The sequence below is a fragment of the Cnephaeus nilssonii genome, assembly GCF_951640355.1.
Source record: "Cnephaeus nilssonii genome assembly, chromosome: 19".
In the NCBI taxonomy this organism is placed as follows: domain Eukaryota; kingdom Metazoa; phylum Chordata; class Mammalia; order Chiroptera; family Vespertilionidae; genus Cnephaeus; species Cnephaeus nilssonii.
Window position 1 is genome coordinate 22,646,740 of NC_137090.1, and position 24,299 is coordinate 22,671,038.

The 24,299-nt window shown below is 54.0% G+C and overlaps 2 protein-coding genes across 5 annotated transcripts in view; one reads left to right on the forward strand and one right to left on the reverse strand.

The window, feature by feature from the left end:
- On the reverse strand, nucleotides 1–8,933 carry CA4 (carbonic anhydrase 4). Of its 2 annotated transcripts, none has more exons than XM_079798285.1 (8): nucleotides 8,789–8,933; nucleotides 4,056–4,106; nucleotides 3,253–3,408; nucleotides 2,447–2,592; nucleotides 2,250–2,333; nucleotides 1,943–2,006; nucleotides 1,611–1,777; nucleotides 1–724 (listed from the first exon to the last, which is right to left on the reverse strand). In XM_079798285.1, the coding sequence occupies exons 1-8, from the start codon at nucleotides 8,844–8,846 to the stop codon at nucleotides 530–532; spliced, it is 921 nt and encodes a 306-aa protein (XP_079654411.1). In that variant the 5' UTR covers nucleotides 8,847–8,933; the 3' UTR covers nucleotides 1–529. The 2 variants fall into 2 exon arrangements, with proteins under 2 accessions (XP_079654411.1, XP_079654412.1); XM_079798286.1 differs by lacking the exon at nucleotides 8,789–8,933 and adding an exon at nucleotides 4,396–6,579.
- Nucleotides 8,922–24,299, forward strand: part of ZNHIT3 (zinc finger HIT-type containing 3) — a 25,851-nt gene continuing 10,473 nt past the window's right edge. Inside the window, exons 1-2 of one of the 3 annotated variants that reach the window (XM_079798288.1) lie at nucleotides 8,922–8,979; nucleotides 9,437–9,514. The gene's annotated coding sequence lies outside the window, so the exon portion shown is untranslated. Of the gene's footprint in view, nucleotides 8,980–9,108; nucleotides 9,175–9,436; nucleotides 9,515–10,091; nucleotides 10,122–24,299 lie in introns of those variants that run through there. The other 2 variants (XM_079798287.1, XM_079798289.1) reach the window with 2 other exon arrangements.

Consider the following 24,299-nt stretch of genomic DNA (forward strand, 5'->3'; position numbering starts at 1 on the left):
GACCTTGTACAACGTGTCTATTTTATTGATGGGAACTCCAGGAGGGCAGGCATGTTTGTCCGTCTCATTCCAGAACATAGACACTCAAGCAGTATTTCAGAAAATGAATGAACTCTTGTCGCCCACCTCGCCCAGGCTGCAGCCGCACACAACCCGCACTCTCCGCCCTGGCACCGAGGAGAGGGCGCGGGGGGGGCCTCCGTGGGCTCTGCACGGCCTCTGTGCTTCCACTGTGCTGGGTGCCCTCGCATCTCTCCACGCGGGGTGTAGACAGGGAGTTCACACCCACGGGGTCCCTGTTCCGAAGACATCTCCAGGCCTCGAGGTCCCCACCCAGGTACAGGGGTAGGCTGAGGGGAACCGGGCAGGGGTAGTGGTGGGAACTCAAAACAGACCCGAGAAAGGTTTCTCCGAAAATATATACGTATTTCTTTCAATCGTCATCCAAGTCCAACCTGGGAAGCAGAGGAAGGGAGGCCCAAGCCCTCTGAGGGCAGAGGTCAGAGGTCAAGTGTCCAGAGGTGAGCCATCATCGGAGGAAGCCAGCCACCAGGCAGGTGAGTGTGGGGGCCAGCAGAGCGGGCAGCGGCGAGGGCAGCAGTTGGCCAGGGGCCTGGGACCTGAACACCGGGCGCTGCCCCCGGGGTTGCAGGGGCCTGACGTTGTCCGTCATCTTCTGTTTCTGCTCACTGTCATAGTACAGCTCCTCAGAGAACGCAAGGATCTGCCGGGGGACAGGGACAGGGGAGCTGGACTCCCTGCTGCGTGACCCCAGGCCAGTCACCTTGCCTCTCCGAGCCCTACCTCTCAGGTTCCCATGTGGATGACGAGGGTGAGGGGTAAAGTGCTGGGCACTGGTGGCGCTCAGTTCCCATTAGCTTCCCATTAGCCAAGTGGACAGCTTTGAGGGCCCATGATTACAACTACTGTTGTCACTGTTACCACAGAACAGTGGTCCCGGAACTGGAGCATGCATGTCACCTGGGGGCTTGCTGGACCCCACACTGCCAGGCCGCACCCCAGACTTTCTGATTCCGTAAGGAGGGAGGCCTGAGAATTTGAATGTCCAGCAAGTTCCCAGATGATGTAGATGCCACGGCCCCAGGGACCTCTCTTTGAGAACCACTCACTGTCCGGGAACAAAATACCAGGAGGGCGGGGACTGACTCACGGCGGCATCCCCAGAGGCTAGTGTGCCATAGGGACTGGAGGACCATTTGTGGAATGAATGACCTGTTTTCCCACTGTGGCTACGCCAACCCTCTCTCAGCTGCTCCTGGCCGGCCCGGGCCCTCCCACACAAGCGCCTCTCCCCAAGACCCAAGTCCCCTGCCCTCAGCTGGCCGACTCCCACCTCCTTTCCAGGGTGCAGCCTAGAAGCCTTTCTCTGACACCCCGGCCCGGCCAGCCGCAGCCTCTCCCCTCCAGCCCTTAACCCAGAGATGGGACGGCTGGGACCTTTCTTGTCTGTCTCCAGCAGGGATTCAACCAGCAGGCCCTCAGCTCCCTGGGGTGCCCCACCCCAGCCCAGGGATCCTCTGGGGGGACCTAGGAAGTGGTGTTGGGGAGCTGGGCAGTGGAAGGCTGCACCCTCAGCGGGCCCTGTGTACCTGGTCCATGTGGAGTTGAATGGGCTCCGCAAACACAGTCCAGACAACCTTCTCCTCGCAGCCGGGCGTGGTGAGCGAGCCCAGGTAGCGGAAGTAGTGCCTCAGTTTCTCCTTCTCAGGGAGCAGGTCAAACAGGCTGATGCTCTGTTTCATTGTGGTGCTCATCACTGGTGGGGGTGGCGAAAGGGCGCTGTCAGTGGAGGGGAAGAGGGGGTTCTCGCGCCGCTGATCCCCCCTCACACACCTCCCTCCGAGAGCCTGGCCCCCCTTTAGAGGAACCAGTCCCACCCCTCCCATCACCCCAGGCCCCCCTCCGGGACCTCCTGACTCACTGGGTCTGGGAATAGCAGACAGCGCCTCCACCAGCGGCTGGAAGTCCTCATTCTTGTTTCCAGGCTGGAACAGGAGGGGAGGGAGCTTGAGAGGGGCTTGTGGGGAGCTGGTGGTGACCCCAATGTGTTCTCCTGGTCTGGGGTAGGGAGGGCAGGCAGCTTCTGCACCTGAGACTCTGAGAGGCTCTGAGCTCCCCCCACTGCCCCCTGGAGGGTGTACAAGTCACTGAGAAACAAGGGGCCTCCCCAGGCCCCTCCTGTATATCCTAAGAAGCAGCCCCTCAGACCCTGGGGGGGGGGCGCCCACCTCCACCAGGAAGGCCAGCACTGCAATCTCGTCTTTGGGGTCCTGGGCCTCTTTCTTGTTCTCTTTCTCGTGTACTATGTGCATCTGGTGGGAGGTGAGAGAGAAGGAGAGAGAAATGGTGGGGGCTGGACCCCCTTCCCCTCTGAGGCAGGTACCTCGGAGCCCAGCCGAGGCTCCACCCCAGGAGGGCCACTCACCTCCATGGCGGAGCGGTCCCCGTCCAGGCTGTGCTCCGAGCCTGCATCCGGCACCCTGGACCAGTGCAGGTGCAGCTGCTTGGCCCGGTACGGGGAGGCCAGGCCTCCTCCAGCGATCGTGGCCCCGTTCCCCAGCGACACCATCACTGAGGGGCACAGGAGGGGCAGTCCTGTACCCACCTCCCCAGCTCCTTCCACCCACTCTTCCCAGCTCCACCCAAGCAAGACCTCAACTACGTCCCACCCTCTGTGGGCTCCAGGCCTGGACCCGGAGGGAGGGGACAGGATGGGTGGCGCAGCCCTAGACGGTTCCCTGGCCCCCTATCTGCCTCTCCCTCTGCACACCTCCCACTGCCCCAAACAGGAAACTCCGTGGGTCCCTCCCCTGCTCCAAGGCCCCCCCCTCCGAGGTGCCCCGGCGTCCTCAGGGGACTAGCCACCTCCTCAGCCCTCGGGGACCTGCCCCGGCCCCTCCCAGCCTCACGCTCTGTGAGCCACAGGCAGTTCCCAGGCTGTTCCACATCCACACCTCTGCACAGGTCCTTCCTTCGTTCCTAGAACACCCCCCTCCCAGCCCCCACCCGTCCCAGCCCCAGACTGATCTGATGACGTCTGGCAAACACTTCTTTCCAAAGCCTGTCCTGCCCCTCCCCTCCCCTCCCCCACCCCTCCCCCGAGCTTCCAGCTTCTCCTCAGCAAAGTGGACCCGGACTGTGCGCCCTCCTTGTCCTCAGGGAACTCAGGGGCCCCTGGACCGGTGCCCACGCCTGCCCAGCCCTCCATCCTGCCCCCCCCCCCGGACCCACCTGAGTGCCCATTGTTTTGGACGGTCCACTTCTCCTTCTTGTCATAGCCGGAGAAGGAGAAGGGCCCCAGGCTCTCGTTCACCCGTGCCTTGGTGGTGGCGATGTTGATGGGGGACTGGCGGTCCTTCTGGCATTGCCCACCCCACTGGTCCGGCCCTGAGCAGGGAGAGAAGGCGGGCTGAGTCGGGGTGCCTGGCGCCAGGCTGTGGCCTCCTCTGCTCCTTGGAGGTCAGGCCCAAGCACCCAGCTCACTGGTGGCCAGGCCTTGGGCCTGGCAGTGATGTGGGACAGGGTGGGGACAGGGTGGCTGTGAGCTCTGGGGGAGGGGACGGCCTCAGGCTGCTGGGCTGTGAGGGGAGAAATGTGGTGCTGACCTGTGTGGTCAAGTTCAAAGGGGAAGGGGAGGGCTCTGGGCAGGTGTGGAGTGGGCCCCCTGGAAGGGCTGGAGGCGGGGTGTGACCCAGGGAGGAGCCGGGTTCCCGAACCCTGGTGACGGGCTGGCCGGCCTGTGGCAGCAGAGGCAGGACCAAAGCCGCGGCTGGAAAGCAGTCAGCGTTTGAGCAGAAAGTGCAAGTCTCCATTTTGTTCCTCGAAAGAGTCAAATGTCTCCATCTGCTGCTGCCATCGACGTCCCCGAGGACGCCCCTCTATGGCAGTGATGGGGGTGCCAGGGAAGGCCCCCGCGCTCAGGAGTGTATCCCCGCAGGCGTGTGCCTGTGTTCAGAGCTGGTCTGTGGCTGGCGGGGCACCATTATCCTTCGTCCTTCCCACCATCCTGTGCCTCCCAGGCCGGCTGGACTTACCCACGCAGTCCCTGGAGTCCTTGGCCTGAGTCGCGTAGCACCAGTGTGACTCTGGAGCAGAGAGAGGCAGGAGGTGAGGCCTGTGCACGCGTGTCCGTGTACCTGTGCACACATATGCCCCTGGGGCGCCCGTGAACTGTGTGCACACAAGCCACACCGGGTGTGTGTGTGTGTGTGTGTGTGTGTGTATGTGCGCACGCACAGAGGGTCAGAGGCTGCTAATCTCCCTGGAGTCAGAGCCCCCCTCGGGTCGGGGTGGGGTGTTCCCGGGAGAGGACACTTAAGAAGAAACTGTGGGTGGGGATGGGGCAAGAAGGCAGTACAAGAATTGTGACTCAACTGCTGGTCATTCTTCCCCAAGACAGGGTTCTCGGATTTTCTTTCCTGGGGCAGGCAGGGCTCCGAGGCCCCCAGGCTCTGGCCTTCACACTCTCCCATTGCTGCTCCTCAGCCTCCCCCTCCCTCCTCCAAACCTGGAAGGGCGCAGAGGGGAGGAGGGGGATTAGGACCGCAGAGCCAGGTTCTGGCTGCCTTCCCAGAGCTGACCAGGGGGGTGATGCCTCCAGGAGATTAGGCGGGCCCCTCCCTCTTGTTAGTAAGACCCAGTCTTGGCTAAACGTTCACAGCCCCAGGGCAAGGAAGACAGCCAAGCCTTTGCCCCTGACCCACCACCCCACACTCCTGAGTTTTGGGACTCAGGTTCTCCTCCCGGCTCTGCCTCAGGCTGGTAGAACCAGCATCTCTGCAAAAAGGCTGCACCTCAAACATGCCACACACAGGCATGCCGATAGGGGAGACTGTGCAGGGGCAGAGGGAGCACACGGGAGCCCTCTGCTTTCTGCTCCGATTTTCTGTAACCCTAAACCTGCTCCAATTAACGTCTGTCGATATATATATTGTTTAAAGGCTGGACCAGCAGGGTGGACAAAGCATTTGATCCGGAGCTGGAGCTGGAATTCTGGCTGAGGAGCTGTGGGTTTAGGAGCAAGTCACTTAATCTCTCCAAGCCTCAGTTTTATCATCTGTGAAGTGGAACAACACCGCCCACCTCACTGGGCTGTGGGGAGGACGAACGGAGATGGCAGGAGGGTTGCGGGTAGCCGGGAACTCAGTCACGTCCCTGCTGAGCCCTTCCCTTCCCTTGCCTCCCTCCTTCTGGCCTCTTATACGTGCACAGATGGCAAAAGCCAAGTTGGAAAGAATTCAGGGATGAGGAAATTCCTAAGAAAAGCACGGCTTCCCACTCAGCCTGAGCTCAGTCCTCTGAGCACCCCCCCCACACACACACACACCTTCTTGCCTGGGCTGCCCCCCATCCAAACCCACCTTCTCTGGCGTCCCTGGAATGGGGACAGGGTGGGGAGGGAGCCGTGAGGAGGGCAGGGTCTCCCTAGGGAGTGGGAGGAAGAGTTTGAGGCCAGGAGTGAGCACTCACAGAACGCTGGACACCCTCTTGCTCTGGGACCCTCAGAACCACCTTGGGCGTTCAAGTCCCCCAGCTCTGGATCAGATGCTTCGCCTGCCCTGCTGGGACAACAGCCGCTTTCCCAGACGGACAGTCCCTGAGTGTCTTCCCCACGGCAGCCCGTTCCCCTGGACAGGGCTCTGCTGCCCCGGGGAGTTGCTGCATCTGGAACCCCCCTGTGGGTCCACTCTGCAAGGGAGAGCGGCCACTCCGCATGCAGGCCCCGCTGCGGGTGGCAGGAGCTCTGAGGCTGGAGGGTCCCCTGGCTGCCTCTGCCTCTGGCTTAATCGCTCTCAGCGGGAGAGCTCACGGACTCCTGAGCCCCACGGTCTTCCTCAGGCAGGAGTGCGTGTCCCAGGAGACGATGAGAGGGAGGTCACCTGGGCCGCTGAAGAGCTCCTGGTTACAATCCCGTGTCTTCACCTCTCAGAGGTCCTGGAGGCAGAAGGGGCCTCCAAGGTCAAGTTGGACTGGAGGCGGAGGGAGAGCCACTCCATGGGAAGCCTTACTTAAACCAGAGCCCTGGGAGCCAGCTGTGAAGGGAGGAACCCCTCCGAGCCTCCCCAGGGCCTATTTGGTTCAGGCTAAGCTTTTCTAAGGAATTTGCTCTTTCCTGCCGGCTACGGCTCCTGTGTTTGTAGTGGTAACCTCTGATCCACTGTCTTAATCACAGAAACTTTTGACCTGCTTGGATGAATGCTCTTGTAACTACCCTCTTCAGGAGGCAGGAGCCAGGAAAACACAATGTTGATGGGGCCAAGGCCAGGGGTCAGGTCTGTCTGTGGGCCGAGGGTAGAGAGCTGGCTTTTAGGCAAGAGGTGGCAGGTCACACACCAGCTCAGGTTCCTGTATTCGTTCAGGAGAGGGCTGCCCTTGCTGAGGGCTGCCCGCCCTGTCTCAGCCCCCCTCCTAGAGGGCCCGGGAAGGAGAGGGGCTACCCACACCTAGGTCTTGGCTCTGAGCTCCAGGTTCCACCTAGCCTACCTGCCCCTCACCAGAAACAGAGCGAGAGACCTCACCACCATCGCCAATCACCCAGCCACTGTCCCCCACCCTTGACTGTCCCACCCCTGACCCCCCTTCTTTCGAGATGACTGAAGAATCTCCCTCTGATGGACCTTGGTCACCCCACCCTCCCACTCTGGGGGGAGGAAGGGATCCTGAAAACCAGCTCAGCGGAACCCAAATATGTCCTGGGCAAAGTCTCAGCAAGCCCTGGCCCGGAGGCTGGGACTCTCCCGTCCCCTCATGGCAGCAGGTGCTCTGGGGACGTCAATGTGCAGCCTGGTCCTCCCCCAGCCTCAAGTTCCCTAGGGCCGTGGTCGGCAAACTCATTAGTCAACAGAGCCAAATTTTTTAAACTTTAAACTTCTTCTAACGCCACTTCTTCAAAATAGACTCGCCCAGGCCGTGGTATTTTGTGGAAGAGCCACACTCAAGGGGCCAAAGAGCCGCATGTGGCTCGCAAGCCGGAAGTTTGCCAACAACGGCCCTAGGGGATGGAATGGCTGCAGGAAGGCAGGGCCCAGGCGGTACAAGGAGCACAGGCTGTGTGAGGGGGCAGCTGAGATCAAGCCCTGGTTGGCTGGCGCAGGCCAGTGGTAGAGCCATCAGAGCCATCCTGCACCACACGGAGCACGTGCACCCACTATCTTATGGGGACCCTGAAAACCACCCGTGAAGTTAATCACTATCCTGCTTTGTCAATGAGGAAACGGAGAGTGACTTGCCCAAGGCCACACAGCCACAAACTATCCGAATTACTTGCAAAACCTTTCTCTTCCTACTGAGCCCATCTGCTTAAGTCGGTTTCAAAGGTCCCACTCTATAAATAGAAACGTTCCCGTCCCGCTGTGAAAGGGAGGAACACAGGTCCTCTGCCCTCCTGGGGTCTCTCGGCTGTCTGATCACCAAATAGACATGAGACAGATGAACAAGCGAGCATGACCAAGTTTAATGTCGTCTGTGTGTGTGGGAACCCCACAGGCACGAGCGGTTCCGAGAAAGGGAAAATGAAGTCCATATGGCATTCTGGGCTAAGGATGAGGCAAGGCGCCTTGGGGCTTCCGAGGGGAGGCAGCTCATCCCCCAAACAGTAAGAAGAGCAGATGTGCAGTCATGAGAAGGCTGCCCTGCCTTATAGATAAGTCGCAAGAAGCCAATTCCGGTAACAACTCCTGATCGGTGAGGTCCCCACTTTAAAGTCTTTCAGGGAGAGGTACACGTTTTTCGATTGCCTTCAGCTCAAAACAATTCACAGGCCCACGGGGCACATCGTGGGGAGTCCTGCTCTGAACCCCTTCACGGCCTCGTTTCTCTTTCCTCCTCTCCTGAGAGTTGTGCAAGATGCCCCTCATCCCAGGCGGCCAAGTCTGACCCGCGCCCGCACCCCGTCTCCCTGCTGCCGAGGTTCCCTCGCCCCCCACGCCATGCTCCCAGGGAGGGCATCTGGCTTTGGAGAAGAGGTTTGGTCGGGTGGGCGCCAAGGACCGTGGTTTAGGGGAAGCTGAGCTGGGAACGGGCGGACGGGGGCTTCGAGAAGGTGCCTCCCGGGTCCCTGCGCCCAGCCGCTGGAAGCGCCTTCAGTTCCTTATCAAATATTAACACATGCCTCCTGCCACCTCCCACCTAGGAGAATAATTAAGAGCTTGCCCTCACCATTAATCTTTAAACGAAAATCACCCTGGCCGGAAAGACCGGCTCCACCGGGGACCTCGGGTCTCCGGATGTCCCCAGCCAGGCTCCCCACAACAGCGCCGGGGCCGCTGGGGAGGCGCAGGAAGGTGGCCGCCCCCGGGGACCAGGAGCTCAGGGTAGGGAGCGGGGGTGCCAAGGACCCGCCGCACCCAGTGTGCTGCCGTAGCTCCGGGCCGAGAGGGTCGGTCAGCCCCCCAGCCCCCGGCCCCGCGGGGCGCACAGCGACAAACTGGGGGCGACCAGGAACCGCCTGAGGCGCCAGAAAGGGCGAGAGGCGGAGGCGCGCGCCCGGGCGGCGGGAGAAGCATCCTTCCCACGGCCTCGCGCTCCTCTCGCCCAGGGCCGCCGCGCACACACGGGCACACGCTTCCCCCGCACAGCACGTGGCCGTTCGTGTGCGCCCACGAGCTCGCTCACGCCCCGTCCGCCCGCAGCCGCCGCTCCCGGCGCACGCGCCGCCCGGGACGGACGCGCAACCGGCGCGCACCGGTAGCCGCGGGCGCAGCCTGGGCCGGGGCGCGGGGCGCAGGCGGGCCACCCGAGGGGCAGGGGCCGGAGCCCCGGCGTTCACCTGCGCGGGCCAAGGGCCGGGAGGCGGCGAGGGCCAGGAGCGCCAGCAGCAGCCGCATCCTGCGCGGGAGCAAAGACGCCGCCGAGCCGGGGGTCGCACGCCGAGGAGGCCGCCGTGGGTGCTGCGCCCATAAGGGCCGGGGTTTTATAGCGGAGCCGCGACGGGAGGGAGCCCCGATCCACGGGACGCGGGTAGCGGCTCCTCCCCCTGGCGGGGCCTCCCCTCCCCCTTGTCCTGAAACCACCAACCCCCCACCCGCACCCTGCTCCACGCAAGAGGCCCCCCACCGACTCCGCGTCCGCTCCTCTCAGAGGAGCACCCCCTCCCTCCCCCGCCCCCCGTTCCACACCGTCGCGGGTTCGGGAACAGGGTAGCAGCATCGCAAGGTGCTTGAGCCACACAAGGTGCCCGGGTTCCTGACTTGGACCGTTTTGGCGGGGCCCCTGAGCCGCGCTCTCGCCTCTGGAGAAGCCCGCGGGGGCCTCGGGGGCCTCCGGGGGCCTCGGGTTGGGGGCGGGCGGTGGAGGTGGCCGGGGCGGGAAGACGGAGTTGAGGGATGCGCGTTGGCCCCGCACGGAGGGTGTGCGTCTCTTTCCCGGGCGGTGGCCGCTGATTCTCGGTCCCATTTCGTTTTCTCTTTCCTCCCAGGCTGCTCCCTAAAAATTAATTTCCGAGCAGACCAGAGACCCTTCTTTCCACACAGCGTGAAGACGCCCCTAAACTCCCGTGAGTGTTCATGCGATGCCCAGAGCAGGAAGGGTTGGGGCGGGGCGGGGGGGGGCGCGGAATTGAGAAATGAATTGCAAAGGGGCCCCATGAGAGCCAAACCTGCGGGGTCGGGGGGGGGGGCGGGGGGCCCGGGTCCTGTGCAGCCACCCTCCACCCTGACATGGTGAGACGGAAAGAAAAGAGATGGTGTCCGAGGGGACCCCTCGTTCTCTCCTGTGCCAGGATCTTCCGACGAGTTTGGGGAAAGAAGGGTTCCGCTGAAGGAGGCCCAGCTTTGGGGGTAACGGGGCCGGGGTGGGGGCCTCGAGGGGCAGCTGCCTGCGGTCTCGGGAGGGTGCTTCGTGGCTCCGACAGCTCTCCTCTCTCTTCCTTTCTCTGCGCCGGGGGTGCGGGCTTCCGTGGCAGTTTGGGAATCTCAGACGTGGGTGAGGAAGAGGGATGGGGAGCCAGGCAGTGGGCCGGAGGGGCCCCCCTCCACCAACAGGAAGCCCCCGTTTTCTGATCTAGGCTCTTCCCCTTCTGTTGCCAACTGCTCAGCCGCCGCCAGCCTTTGAACCGAGGCTAGGGACCTCTGAAAGGGATTGCCTCCCCAAGAATTACCCGGGTAAGGGGCTTCCTCCTTGGCTAGAGCCCCCCACCCCCTCCTGGCCCAGGATCACTCAGGCCCAGGAGCAGCTTTGATCTCACAGAGGCAGCAGGGCCCCCGTCAGGCTTGGGGCCTATTGTCCTCACTGCTGTGGACTTGGATCACCAGCCGGGGCGATGACAGTGGGGAGGGCGTCTCCGGGCTAAGTGGGTTTGGGGAAGTGGATTGCTGTTCACAAGGCTGTAAATCTTTCAGGACTGGGGACGGGCAAGGGGAGGGGCGGGAGAAGCCCATTCCTGGGAATGGGGTCTACTTCAGAGGGTCCCCGTGGCCCCAGGCCAGCCCCACCTGGCAGGAGAAAGACTTGGAAACATTTGTGGGGTTAAGGGGGCTATTGATCAGCGACTCTTGGATTCACTTCAAAATCCATTGCATTGGGGGCCCCCAGGGGAGAGGAGTGTGGGAGGGGGAGCTGCTCCCTAGGTAATTATGCTCTTCTCAGGTCAGTGCACCCCCTATTGTGTTTTGGGGCCAGCAAGATGGGGAAGGAGAGCCCGGCTGGTGTGGCTCAGTTGGTTGAGCGTCATCCTGTGCACCAAAAGGTTGCAGGTTTGATCCCTGGTTGGGGGATGTACTGAAGGCAGCCGATTGATGTTTCTCTCTCCCTCTCCCTCCCTCTCTCTCTCTCTCTCTCACTCTCTCCTTCTCCCTCTCCCTTTCTCCCTCCCTCTCTCCCTCTCTCCCTCTCTCCCTCTCTCCCTCCCTCCTGCTCTCTTTCCCTCCTTTCTCCCCTCCCCCCCTTTCTCTAAGCATATCCTTGGATGAGGATTTAAAAAAAAGCTTGGGCAGGGGAGGAGGTAAAGGATGGGCACCACTACCCTGGCTGGGTAGCTCAGATGGTAGAGCATCGTCCTGATACACCAAGGTTGTGGGTTTAGTCCCTGCTCTTCCTCTGACCCAGGGGTAACCTTGGACAACTTCCCTACTCCTCTCTTTTTGCAACTTCCTCGTCTCTAAGGTGGGGATGGTAATCTCTGCCCTTCTGACCTCTGCCAATAAACAGTTATTGGGCTTGCTGTGAGCCTGCCCCTGCCCAGCCCAGACTTTCACAACCCACAGCCGTCCTGGTGCCTGGGTGTCACACTGACCCACGACCGATGCAGAGTTGAATCATAGTTCTCATCCTCTGGGGATGTGCACATACAAGGCCCTTCCAGGAACAGGAGGGAGGCACTGGGCAAGCCAGAGGGCTTGGACGTCAGACAACCCTGGGGTCACGTCTGGTCCCCTCCACTTGCTCTGTGATGTCAGCAGGGCCTCCGTTTCCGTCGCCTGTAAAATGAAAACCATACCCCTCACTTCCTCCTAGGTTACTGTGAGAATTCAGTGAGCTGAAGCCAGGTGGGACACATTAGTACACGTGACCATGACCTCTAAGGGGAGGTCCCTCTACCTGGATTAGACCTGACCAGAGGCAGGTGTGGATGTAGCATCAGGGGGCAGGGGACAGGAGGCTGAGCCCCAGGAGGGGGCCTGACATCAAGGTTCTTCCTAGATTCCAAGACTTAGGGCAGGGTGAGCAAGGCTGAAGGGCAAGAGGGAAGCCCCAACCGCCACCGCATGGGCTCTGAAAATGCAAGATTCGGGTTCAGCCCTTCCTGGGACTCCGATGGGCAGAGCCGGGAGGAGGCACCTATCTCAACACGCGTGGTGTCCACAGGTCAGAGGAAGGATAGAACATATCTTGAAACAGAAAACTGTGCTTGTGTTCAAGGGGTGATGTGGGCAGACAGAGCTTCTAATGGGCTTTGGCATGATACCCCCCTGGTTCACATCCCAACCTGGGCACTTACCCTTCACCTCCCTCAGGTCAGTGTCCTGATCAGCAAAAGGAGAACCAAGACCACACCTCCCTCCCACAGGTGTGGTTAGGATTTAACTAGATGATGCTGGGTAAAGGGTCTGGTAGAGGGCCAGGCACTTAGAAAGTGCTCAATAAATCTCAGCTGTCATCACTAGCTGTTGAGGGCAACAGTGGCATATGCCCGTGATGTTACAGGAGCCTGGGGCTGTGGCACCTCACCCAGCCAGGAGGTGGGGAATCTAAGAAAGCTTCCTGGAGGAGGTGAGCTGAGTATTAGAAGACAAGTACTTGTTAATCCCCAAAAGGAAGGGAAATCCAGGCAGAGGAAACAGAATGAGAAAAGGCATGGAGGTGGGCTGGATGGGTAGGAGCATCCAGTGAGGGGAGAATGCGGAGAGGAAACTGGAGAGGTATTTGGCACCAGATGGATAGGATTGTTAGTTGGGATTAGAAGGTTGGACTGATCTTTCCTTCGATGAGGTGTAGATATCAGGATTCTAATTTTATAGGCCAGGAAACAGCCTCAGCCACTCGGCTCTAGAAAGGGACAGGGATCCTTGAGTTACAGAGAGGAAGCTGAGGCTCAGAGAGGGCAGTGACTCACCCAAGTTGCCCAGCAAGGAGAGAGCAGAGCTGGGATTCGAACCCTGCTCTCCCTCACCCTGATGTTCTTTCCATGCCCTCTCATTGCCCACAACACACCTTCCTCCCATGGGGACCCCCAGCCTCCAGCTCCCCTGGCTTTCTGCAGTCTCCTCTTGTTAGTAGAGAAGTAGGTTTGCAGAGACTGCAGTTTTTGCATCCCTGGATCTTGAGATTAAACCCACATGTAGTACAAGGTTTAACCCAGAGCCTCAGCTCCGCCACTCCCCACCCTGGATCTCTGCCAGATCCTAGCAGAGACAAGAAAGCTCCTTTCCTGCCAGCATCTGTGGAGGCTGCAGCCCCTCTCCCCCCACCTTCAAATCTACCTTCTTTCTGGGCTCTGTGGAGAGAATCCTGCGGGAGCAAAAAGAGGGGGACGGACAGAGTCCTGGGGGTCGTCCTGGGGAAAGACAAGGGCTTCCTTATTAGCGGGTTTGGCAGGCACTTCTGCCCCTGAACATTTTGAAATAATAACAGCAGGAACAAGCACGGAGTAATCTGGCTCCGGAGAGGACATATGTTCTGTTCCTGCCCTGCAGAGTTCAGGAAAACTCCCCCATGGCCTCTCCCCGCCCCTCTCCGCGTCTCAGCCGCCGGGGAGCCCGGGCTGACCACAGCAGGAGGCTGAGATCTGACAGCGCTTCCTTGCCTTTTCCAAGTGGATTCGTTTACTTTCTGGCTTTGTAGTGGAAGGACCCCTAAGGAGCGTGATGAGGGTGCAACCAGGTGGAGAGAAAGAGGAAGAGCTACACAGGCAGCCTTGGGGGGAAAAGGGGACAGTCCCTACTCCGTGAATGCTGTGGCAACAACTTCTTTGTGGGTGTGCGTGCGCGTGAGCATGGAGGCGGGGAGGGAGCAGGGAGATGTAGTTTCCTTGCCTCTTATTATCCAGATAATATCTACTCAATGTAGAATATTTGGGAAGAAGCAAGGGGCAAGAGTGACCAATAATCTTGTCTTCTAAAGGCAACCATTTTATAATTTGACATAGTTTTAAGGGGAAAAAATCTCAAGGAAATAACCTTAATTCATCTGTTTGATTTTTCCGTCTTCCCTTTTATCAATATGCAAAACACTATTGACATAGTGAACAACTTAGTGTCCTGCTTTTTAACCTTCACATTTTACTGTAAACATGAGTCCATGTTACCTCACAGCCTCCACCAATGTCACCTTGCAGCTTCACAATGTACCCGGTGTTAAAGAAACAAAAATAAAAAAAAAACCCCACAAATTTAACTGAGTGAATTTGAAGCTCTAATGGGCTTTATTAAGCAATTCATGAATTGGGGTCTTAGAAAAAAGTTTCCCTCCCCCAACCCTTTCCCTTTGGCAACCATCAGCTTGTTCTCTATATCTGTAGATCTGCTTCTGTTGTGGTTTTTTAATTCATTTAATTATTTTCAATTTTTTATATTCCACATATAAGTGAGATTGAACAGTATTTGTCTTTCTCTGTCAGACTCATTTCACTTAGCATAATACCCTCTAGGTCCACCCATGTGGTCACAAATGGCAAGTTTTCATTCTTTTTCATTGCTGAATAATACTCCATCGTGTATACATACGACCTCTTCTTTATCCTTTCATCTATTTTTTTTTATTATTATTTATTTATTTATTTATTTTTAAATTTCTTTATTGATTAAGGTGTCACATATTTGTCCTCATCCCCCCATTCCCATCCCACACCCCTCCCCATGGATGCCCCAACCCTCTGTTGAACTTAAGCATTGGTTAGGCTCATATGCATGCACACAAGACCTTTGGTTGATCTCTCCCCTCTCCCCCCACCCTCCCCTATCCTCCCTCTGAGGCCCGATAGTCTGATCGATGCCTCCTTGTTTCTGGTTCTGTTCTTGTTCATCAGTCTATGTTGTTCATCATTTCCCCTAGATGAGCGAAATCATGTGTCACTAGAGATATACTTATAAGAATTGAATGTGCGACGAGCAATAATAGTTATGCTGACAGGCAAATGAATCAGTCTGTAGTGAGTTTCTTTCTGGACCAACAGTTCTTTTGAGACCCAATATCAATGTCCACCAGTTCCTTATGAGTACATGTCGGCACTGACCCCTCAGCTCTGGATGGTGGACAAATGGTGGTAATGCAGGTCCGACTCCCTCTGGTTTGGTCTCGGCCGGACCCAGGGGCACGGCTTCACCCGGATCCAGGGGCCCACGCCTCACCCGGACCCGGGACCCAGCCTCACCCGGATCCAGGGGCACACGGCCTCGCCCAGACCCAGGATTCAGCTTCACCCGGACCCAGGGGCGCATGGCCTCACCCGGACCCAGGGGCGCGTGGCCTCTCCCGGGCCCGAGATCCAGCCTCACCCGGATCCAGGGGCACACGGCCTCGCCCGGACCCGGGCTCCAGCTTCCCCCGGACCCAGGGGCACGTGGCCTCACCCGGACCCAGGGGCGCGTGGCCTCTCCCAGACCCAGGGTCGCGTGGCCTCACCCGGATCCAGGGGCCCGCGGCCTCACCCGGACCCGGGACCCAGGCTCACCCGGATCCAGGGGCCCGCGGCCTCACCCGGACCCGGGACCCAGGCTCACCCGGATCCAGGGGCCCGCGGCCTCACCCGGACCCGGGACCCAGGCTCACCCGGATCCAGGGGCCCGCGGCCTCACCCGGACCCGGGACCCAGGCTCACCCGGATCCAGGGGCCCGCGGCCTCACCCGGACCCGGGACCCAGGCTCACCCGGATCCAGGGGCCCGCGGCCTCACCTGGACCCGGGGCCAGGCTCACCCGGATCCAGGTATCCTTTCATCTATTGATGGACACCTAGGTTGCTTCTATTTCTTGGATATTATTAGTAATGCTGCAGTGGTACATATATCTTTCCAAATTAATGTGTTTGTTTTCTTTGGATAAATACCTAGAAGAATAATTTCTGGGTTATATGGAAGTTCTATCTGTAAATTTTTGAGAAATCTCCATATTGTTTTTCATAGTGGCTGCAATAATTTACAATCCTACCAATAGCGTAGGAGGGTTCTGAAAGATGAAACAGAGGGCTAGAGACCATGGGATACAGGACACAGGCTTTATTGGAGAGAAGACCCCTGCTGGCTCCCTTCCAGAGGGAAAAAGAGAGAGAGAGGGCGTGTAGGGGTGAACACAGGACGGGGCTTAGGGCACTCAGCACATGCTGATTGGTGGTTTCATGTAAGGTACATGATTAGGGACCTAGGGACTTAGGAATCGGGGGCTTAGGGTATTTGGCAGGTGCTGATTGGTGGTTCAATGTACAGTCCATATAAGGTGTTCAGGAATGTCCCGCTGCAGTTGGAGTTTACGTCATACTCCGTCCATCAGTTGGGGGAAGGGATGATCTATCAGGTTTCTTTTTCTCCACATCCTTTCGAGCACTTCCTACTTGTTGATTTATTGATGATAGCCATTCTGACAGGTGTGAGGTGATATCTCATTGAGATTTTAATATTCATTTCCCAGATGATTAGTGGTGTTGAGCATCTTTTCATTTGTCTGTTGGCCATCTGTATGTCCTCTTGGGAGAAATGCCTATTCAGATCCTCTGTCCATTTTTTAATTGCATTGTTTTGGGGGAGGGGTGTTTGGTGTTAAAATTGTATTTTGAGTTATTTTCAGATTTGGATATTAACCTCTTATTAGATGTATCATTTGAAAATATCTTCTCCCCTTCAGTAGGCTCTCTTTTCGTGTTGTTAATGGTTTCCTTTGCTGTGCAAAAACTTTTTAAATTAGTGTAGTCCCATTTGTTTATTTTTTCTTTCATTTCTCTTGCTCAAGGAGACATATCCAAAAAGATAGTTATAAGGGCACCATCAGAGAGTTTCCTGCCTTTGTTTTTTTCTGAGTTCTATAGTTTCAAGTCTAACATTTATGTCTTTCATTCATTTTGAGTTTATTTTTGAATATTTCATTTTTTGCATGTGTCTGTACGGTTTTGCCAACACCACTTATTAAGAGACTGTCTTTACCCCACTGTATATATTTACCTCCTTTGTCATGGATTAATTGACCATATAAACAAGGATTTATTTCTAGGCTCTCTATTCTATTCCATTGATCTATGTATCTGTTTTTATGCCAGTGCCGTACTGTTTTGATTATTGTAGCTTTGTAGTATAGTTTGAAGTCAGGGAGCATGATACCTCTCACTTTATTCTTTCTCAAGATTTCATTGGCTATCCAGGGTCTTTTGTGGTTTCATACAAATTGTAGGATTAGTTCGAATTCTGAGAAGAATGCCATTGCTATTTTAATAGGGATTACATTGAATCTGTATATTACTTTAGGTGGTAAGGACATTCTAACAACATTAACTCTACTAATCCATGAGCAAGGTTTATCCTTCCATTTGCTTATATCTTCTTACATTTCTTTCTTCAATGTCTTACAGTTTTCAGAGTGCAATTTCCACCTTTTTGGCTAAATTTATCCATAGGTATTTTATACTTTGTGATGTGATTGTGAAGTATGGTAGCAATCATCTCAGGTAGAAACTGCTGTTTGGGTTCTGTACTTATTTGTTTGCTAAAACAATAGAAAGTTATTTTGATTTTCTGAACTTATGTATGCTATCCCAATACTCCATTGATGATGGTATGAATGTCCCATTGATTGTGATCTCACTGGTCATCGAAGCACATTCTTCTGGGACCCAGGACAGATCAATTATCCTAAATTGCCTCAGTAGCTACAAATAGTGCATTCCTGTTGACTCAGTGATCCCAGAATCTGGACAGCACAATTATTCTAAATTGCCCAGGTGGTCCCAGATAATGTGTTTCTGTTGATTCAGTGATTCTTAGATACTTTACTTATTTATTTTTTAAAATATATTTTATTGATTTTTTACAGAGAGGAAGGGAGAGGGATAGAGAGTTAGAAACATCGATGAGAGAGAAACATCTATCAGCTGCCTCCTGCACACCCCCCACTGGGGATGTGCCCGCAACCAAGGTACATGCCCTTGACCGGAATCGAACCCTGGACCTTTCAGTCTGCAGGCCGACGCTCTATCCACTGAGCCAAACCGGTTTTGGCAATACTTTAGATAACTAACTTGCTCACGAAACAGGTTCCTCATTCCAGACCCAAAGATGTAATCGATACCTTTGTGATATTCTGCCAATATAAGCCAGATGTGGCAAGCTGTTTGGGCCTGCGAGATTTGGAGCTTTAGCCCCTCGTATGCCACCAGCTTTTAATAAATGACTCCATAATTCGACTTTTTGAGGCGTCCTTTGTAAGATGGGGGTTACACTACAACAATTATAAATGGGATTGTTTTCTTAATTTCTTCTTCTGATTGTTATTGGTGAATAGAAATGCAATAGATTTCTGTAGATTGATTCTGTATCATCCTTCAACTTTACTGAAGTCATTTATTAGTTCTAATGGTTGAGAGTTTTTATCATAAAAGGATGTTGAATTTTTTTTTAAATATATATTTTATTGATTTTTTACAGAGAGGAAGGGAGAGGGATAGAGAGTTAGAAACATCGATGAGAGAGAAACATCGATCAGCTGCCTCTTGCACACCCCCCACTGGGGCTGTGCCCGCAACCAAGGTACATGCCCCTGACCGGAATCGAACCCGGGACCCTTCAGTCCGCAGGCCGACACTCTATCCACTGAGCCAAACCGATCCTGGCTTGAATTTTTTCATATGCTTTTTTTCTGCATCTGTTGAAATGATCATATGTTTTTTGTCCTTTATTTTGTTAATGTAATATATCACATTGATTGATATATGGATGTTCAACCATCCTTGCATGCCTGGAATAAATTCCACTTGGACATGGCATATAATCCCTTTAATTAATTGTTGAATCTGTTTTGCTAACATTTTGTTGATAACTTTTACATCTATGTTCATCAAGGATATTAGCCTGAATTTTCTTTTTTTGTAATGTTTTATCTGTTTTTGGTATCAGGGTAATGCTGGCATCATAAAATGAGTTTAGAAGTGTTCCTTCCTCTTCAATATTTGAAATATTTTAAGAAATATAGGTATTGCCTGGCCAGCATGGCTTAGTGGTTGAACATTGACCTATGAACCAGGAGGTCAGGTTCTATTCCTGGTCAAGGCACATGCTCAGGTTTCGGGCTTCATCACCAGTGTGGGATATGCAGCCAATCAATGATTCTCTCTCATCATTGATGTTTCTCTCTCTCTCTCCCTCCCTCCCTCCCTCCCTCCTTTCCTTCCTCCCTCTCCCTTTCTCTCTGAAATCAATCAATAAATATATTTTAAAAATAAATATAGGTATTAATTCTTCTTTAAGTGTTTGGTAGAATTCATCTGTGAAGCTACCTGGTCATCGGCTTTTATTTGTTGGGAGTTTTTTTTTTACTACTGCTTCCAGTTTCACTGCTAGTAATTGGTCTGTGGTGTCAGTTGTAACTTCTCTTTTTTTCATTTATGATTTTATTTATTTGGGCTCTCACTCTCTTTTCCTTGATGAGTTTGTCTCTTTTATTTATCTTTTCAAAGGACCAGCTTTTAGTTTTATTGATATTTTCTGTTGTTGTTTTTTTATTTTGTTTATTTTCATTCGATCTTAAAATTTCCTTCCTTCTGTTTACTTTGGGTTTTGTTTGTTCTTCTTTTTCTAATTCCTTTAGGTGTAGAGTTGGATTATTTGGGATTTTTCTTGTTTCTTTAGGTAGGCCTATATAGCTCTGAACTTCCCTCTTAGAACTGCTTTTGCTGCATCCTATAATTTTTGAAAAGTTGTGTTTTTATTTTCATTTATTCAACATAGTTTCTGATTTTTTGTTTGATTTCCTCTTTGATTCACTGGTTGTTTAGTCTCCACATATTTGTATTTTTTCATGCCATTATGATGAAATCATATGCTTGATATGATTTCAATCTTCTTGAATTTATTGAGGCTAGTATTGTGGCCTAAATCAGGCATGTTAAATGAGTAACGTTGAAGATTTAATTGTCTTTATTCAGCAATTTATCTATTGGGTAGCACCCCATCTAACAACTAGAAGGGTACAGTGGGGGGTTTTACAAAATGAAAGGTTTTTATAGGAAGAAGGATCGGGCAAGGGAGCTAGTAACAAAAGCAAAGAAAGGATTATTTTGAGGCCAGGACATCTTTTTCTTTTCGGTTGGGGAGAGCCTTGCTGGTGGTTGACCAGAAAATTCCAGGCTGGTGCATTAAGATTACATTCCTGTGAGATGTTGAAACTGCACTTAAATCAGGTATTAAATCTAGGTTTGGTTACAATGGGCTTTTAGCATGAGGGATGGCATTTTGGGCCTGTGATTTTCTCTTTAGCAGGCAATATCCCATCTAGAAAGTAGAGAGGCACTCCAAAGAGTTGTACAAAGTGGAATGTTTTTGTAAGCAGAAAGAGGTGGGATTAAGAGAGTGGATTATTTCAGGCAGGAGGTCTTATGCAGAAGTGTCTGATCAGGAAATTCCAGGCTGATTGGTTTAAAATTCTACTCCTGGAAAAAGCTGAAACTGAATTAGGTTAGTTATTAAATTTTGGTTTAATAATATGGCTTAGCAAAAGTGACTCCCTCTGGCCTGTTTCTTTCTTTTTCTTTTTCTTTTCTTTCTTCTTTTTTTTTTTTTTTAACACCAAATTGTGTCAGCTCACTTTCCATGGAAAATGACAATGCAGGGAACATCTTCCCAGTGGAGGGGCAGGGCCACAGGCTGGGAAAGGAAACCAGGGTCCCAGTTTCTCTCCCCAGCTCCTCGCTGAGCAGAACTAGCGTCAGCTCAAGAAGATAGTTTGGAAGTGGGATAAAGATTAAGGCTAAAGATTTGGGAGACACCACCCTTGAAGGGACCCCTCAGAGGCTGTTTGGAGAATCTGAACCTGGAGTTGTAACTCTTTGATTTCTGATGTGCCTGTAAAACAGGGAGTGAGTGTGTGTGTGTGTGTGTGTGTGTGTGTGTGTGTGTGTGTGTGGTAACGGGTGTTTCTGTGTAGATTTGCAGGGTAGAGATGTCCCCGAAAGGGGACTGGGCCTAGAGCGGGTCTGCCTCAGGCCCGCCAGTAGTGTGTGGGTTCATGCAGGGAAGATTTCACAAGATGAGTCCAGGTGATTTCAAGAGTATGTTTATTAAAGCTGGGGACAGTGAGATAAGGAAAGGCTTAGCCTAGAAGAAGCAATAAGAGAGAGCATGTGCGGTACTCAGCTTTGGCTCCCCAGAAACGTTATAGGGAAGAAGTGGGCCATGCTGGGCTGCGTGGACTCGCTGAGAAGTCAAAGTCACAGTGAAGGCAGTGAGCCATGGTGGTGCTGCCGTTAGTTCACTGAAAAATCAGAGAAAAGGGGGCCCTGGAGACAAGTTCAGGGGTAAGCCCAGGACGAGCTCCCTCAGTTGCAAGTCTCATGGGGACCCTTAAGAGTTTAGGAAAGAAAAAAAAAAAAGAGTTTAGGGAAGAAAAGTAAAGATGCACAAATGAGAGGGAAGAAAGGCATGGGAATGCTCCAGAGAGAGCCCGAGCTGAGCTGGGTCTTTGCCTTGAGGGTTCTTATCTGTTTTCTAAAGGTGGGGATTTTAGGGGAGGACTTAGAGGAGGACCTCAATAGAGTATTGCATCAGCTTTATGCTGAAGTGCCAAAATGAGATTTATTCCCCTGACTTCATCTGTCCTTGGGTGTGGTTGGCACAAATGGCACTCACTTGATTTCTGTTATCTATCCCCTGAGTAGGGTGATTTATGCTATCTACCCTCTAGTTGGGGAGAAGTGTAAACCATTTACTCTTAGTGTCCTTGGTTAGGGAAGATAAGATTTTGTGATTTACTAGATGGCTGTAAACTGCTTAGCCGTTCAACATCCTGTCTCAGTTTCCCTTTTCCATTTGTCCTGGCTTACTAGCCTGTCCTCAGAGAGGGTGTGAGAAAAATGAGTGCCTGTGGGTGCCACCTCCCAGGATTGTATTTGCACAATGGCGCCCTCTGCTGTCCCTGCTTTTCCAACAGTTCCGGGCCATCTACAGTTTGGAAGTTCTTCCTGCTGTCCATCCTTCCCTGGTGTTTCAGTTGTGGGGAGGACATCACTTAATGATAACAAAATAGCAAACAGAGAACTGGAAAGCACCTCTTTAGGTCCACCCTATACCTGATACCCAGAACTTTAGCTTGCTCCTGGAGACTTTCCGATACTACTACCACATGCAACCTCTTTTAAGACCTGAACTATTACTGTCTCTTAGGTATCAGAGGGGAAACTGAGACAAGCCACTGAGAATGTGTCAGAAACTCCTCTAACGACACCACCTTACCTACTTCTTTCAGGTGTGACCCCAGCTGCCCCCATACCCTGGGGAAGGATGGGGGTGTCAGAGCTGCAGAAAGAGGCTGAGATTTAGCAAGGCTGCATAGATAGCTCACTTCCCCGCCCCGTAGGTCCTGTGGGAGGGTGAGATCAAACTGCCCTGCCTCCTTCCTTATTCTGGCAAACCAGGAGGTGGGGGACAGTGGCTCTTCCATAATAAGTAACCCCTATGTTAACCTGAAGTGCAGTTCAAGTTTAATGAGACCTATATGGGGTTGGTAGGCTTCATGGCTGTGGAACTCATGAAGTTTCAGAGGGGGTGCACTTGGTTTAATATTCTGAAATGCATAACAATTTTTGAACAAAGGGCCTAGCATTTTCATTGTGTAGCGGATACGGGGTGAGGGTGGGTGGGTGATGTGCAGTCTCCTGGCTGGCTGTCCACCCTCCCAGGGCTGGCCCAGGAGCAGCCAGGCAGTGGTGCTCAGACAACAACCCGTGGCCCAGCAGCCCCTTGTGGAGCCCTGGGCTGGCTCAGGTTCTGCTTTCTCAGAGGAAATGCTCCCTTGCTAGAAACCCAGGGCACCACATTGCTCCCTCCCCAGACAGCCAGCTCTTTGGTATATGGGCTGCGGAGGCCCTGGACTAGGCTGTGCACCGAGTCCAGCCCAAGCACTGTTGCCACGTGGGTCGGACTGGGCTGGGAGCCGTGTCTGGCAGTGCTGGACACTGGCAACTGGGCACTGGGTGCAGGCTCAGCTCACCGGGAACATACTGGGTGGCAACTAGTCTCGGGTCTCCCCCTGGGCTTCACACTGTGCCCCAGACTGAAGATAGGAAGGCAGGAGAAGGCCCTGGAAGAATGTTCAGGGGCAGAGCAGGAGCTGAGGAGCAGCAGGCCCTCCCAGGGCTCGGGGAAGCACACGAGTGTGCCTTCCGGCTGCTCAGTACCCTCTTTTCTGCATTAGGCCCTGCTGCAAGGAGCTGCATCTGGCTTCTTCGGGCTTCCCAGCATCACCACGTTAGGGTCACACTCACGTGCTTCTACCTCATCCCCAGGTGCCCCAGGGGTGGGGTTCTTCTGGTTTGTGTGTGGACACTCAGGCTGCCAATCTTCTGATCTGAGGAGAGGGCTCCCACCTTGGCCTTCTTCCGGCGGCCCCTGCAGTGCCCCCCAGTTTCCCTCATTCGGCCAGGCCTGCTGGATGTGTTTGGATTCACGTTTCCCCCCAACAGCAGCATGGCACAGCTGTGCCTCAACTCTGTGATGAGAAGCAGAAGCAGCATTCTGGCTCATTGCCTGAAGGCCCTGCGGGGAGGAGGCACCTGCACTTCCTCAGGCCCCCACCTGCCCCCTGGGTCTGACTGGCAGTCCTTTCCTCACTGGGTGTTCATGTGCGTGTGTCAGGCCAGCCCAAGGGTGGCATGTTGGCCCTAAGGTAATAACCCTCCTCCTGTCCCCCCAGGAGGATTATGTTGAGAACCCTGGAGCGGTTGTTTTTTAATTACCGTGGCCATCAGAGCTGTTTGGGTCTGATAGGAGGGACCTCCATTATCACCAGGTCCTTGACGAATGAAGTGGAGAACAAGGAACAGGGAGGAGGATGTTGGAGTGAACAGAAGTTTGTCTTTGGGGGTGTTAGCGCTTGCCCATGCCTTCTCTGACCCTCTGTCTTCCCATATGCCTAATGGGTTTGCTAATATCCACTTAGTCTTTTGGGGTCACTATGATGCCCAGGGCAACACTAGTTATTAATCTGTTGCCATAGGGGCCACAGTATGGGGCTCACATGTTGGGGTGGGGTTAGACTTTTTCAACTGCGGGTGGACTGCCCACTCCTGCCCACACAGGTGTGTTCCTTCAGCAGGCTGCCTGTCTTCATTCATCCAGGTTGCACCAGCAGGCATCCTGGATAAGGACAGGGAGCAGACGTCAAGAGTCAAGCGACATGATTCACTATACACCCTTTTGCCTCTATTTGTACCTCATTCCTCTCCCAATCTGAACTGAGGTTTGACTGATGCTAAGGAGAGATGACTGGGCCCTGGGCTACCATAATGGTCACCCATGGGATTCTGGGGCAACAGGACATGGTAGGTCCAGTGTGGGCTTGGTCCTGGGCACCTATGCAGCCACCTGTCTGCTTCTTCTGGCATCCTACCAGCCCCTCTTTTCTGGACTAGTTTCTGCCCTAGTAGTTATACCCAGTTTCTTCCTGCTGCCCAACATCACTGCCATCACGATTATGATAAATTCACGGGGCAACCATGTCATTTACTCCCTCAAGGGCAAGACTCTAGACTCGCAAGTTGCAGAGCCCTTCACTGGGGACCCCGGATCTCCCCTGCCTGCCTGGACATGGGGTGAGGAGAGCAGTCGTGGGTATCTGTGAAAATTGGCAGTCACCCAGAGTGGAGTGGAGGCA

Coding starts and splice junctions, on each gene's coding strand:
- CA4 (XM_079798285.1), bottom strand. CDS start 8,846: ATGCGGCTGCTGCTGGCGCTCCTGGCCCTCGCCGCCTCCCGGCCCTTG. Junction 2,334..2,446: donor GGGACCGCTCCGCCATGGAG/GTGAGTGGCCCT, acceptor ACCTCCCACCAG/ATGCACATAGTACACGAGAA. Junction 1,778..1,942: donor GTCTGCTATTCCCAGACCCA/GTGAGTCAGGAG, acceptor CACCCCCACCAG/TGATGAGCACCACAATGAAA.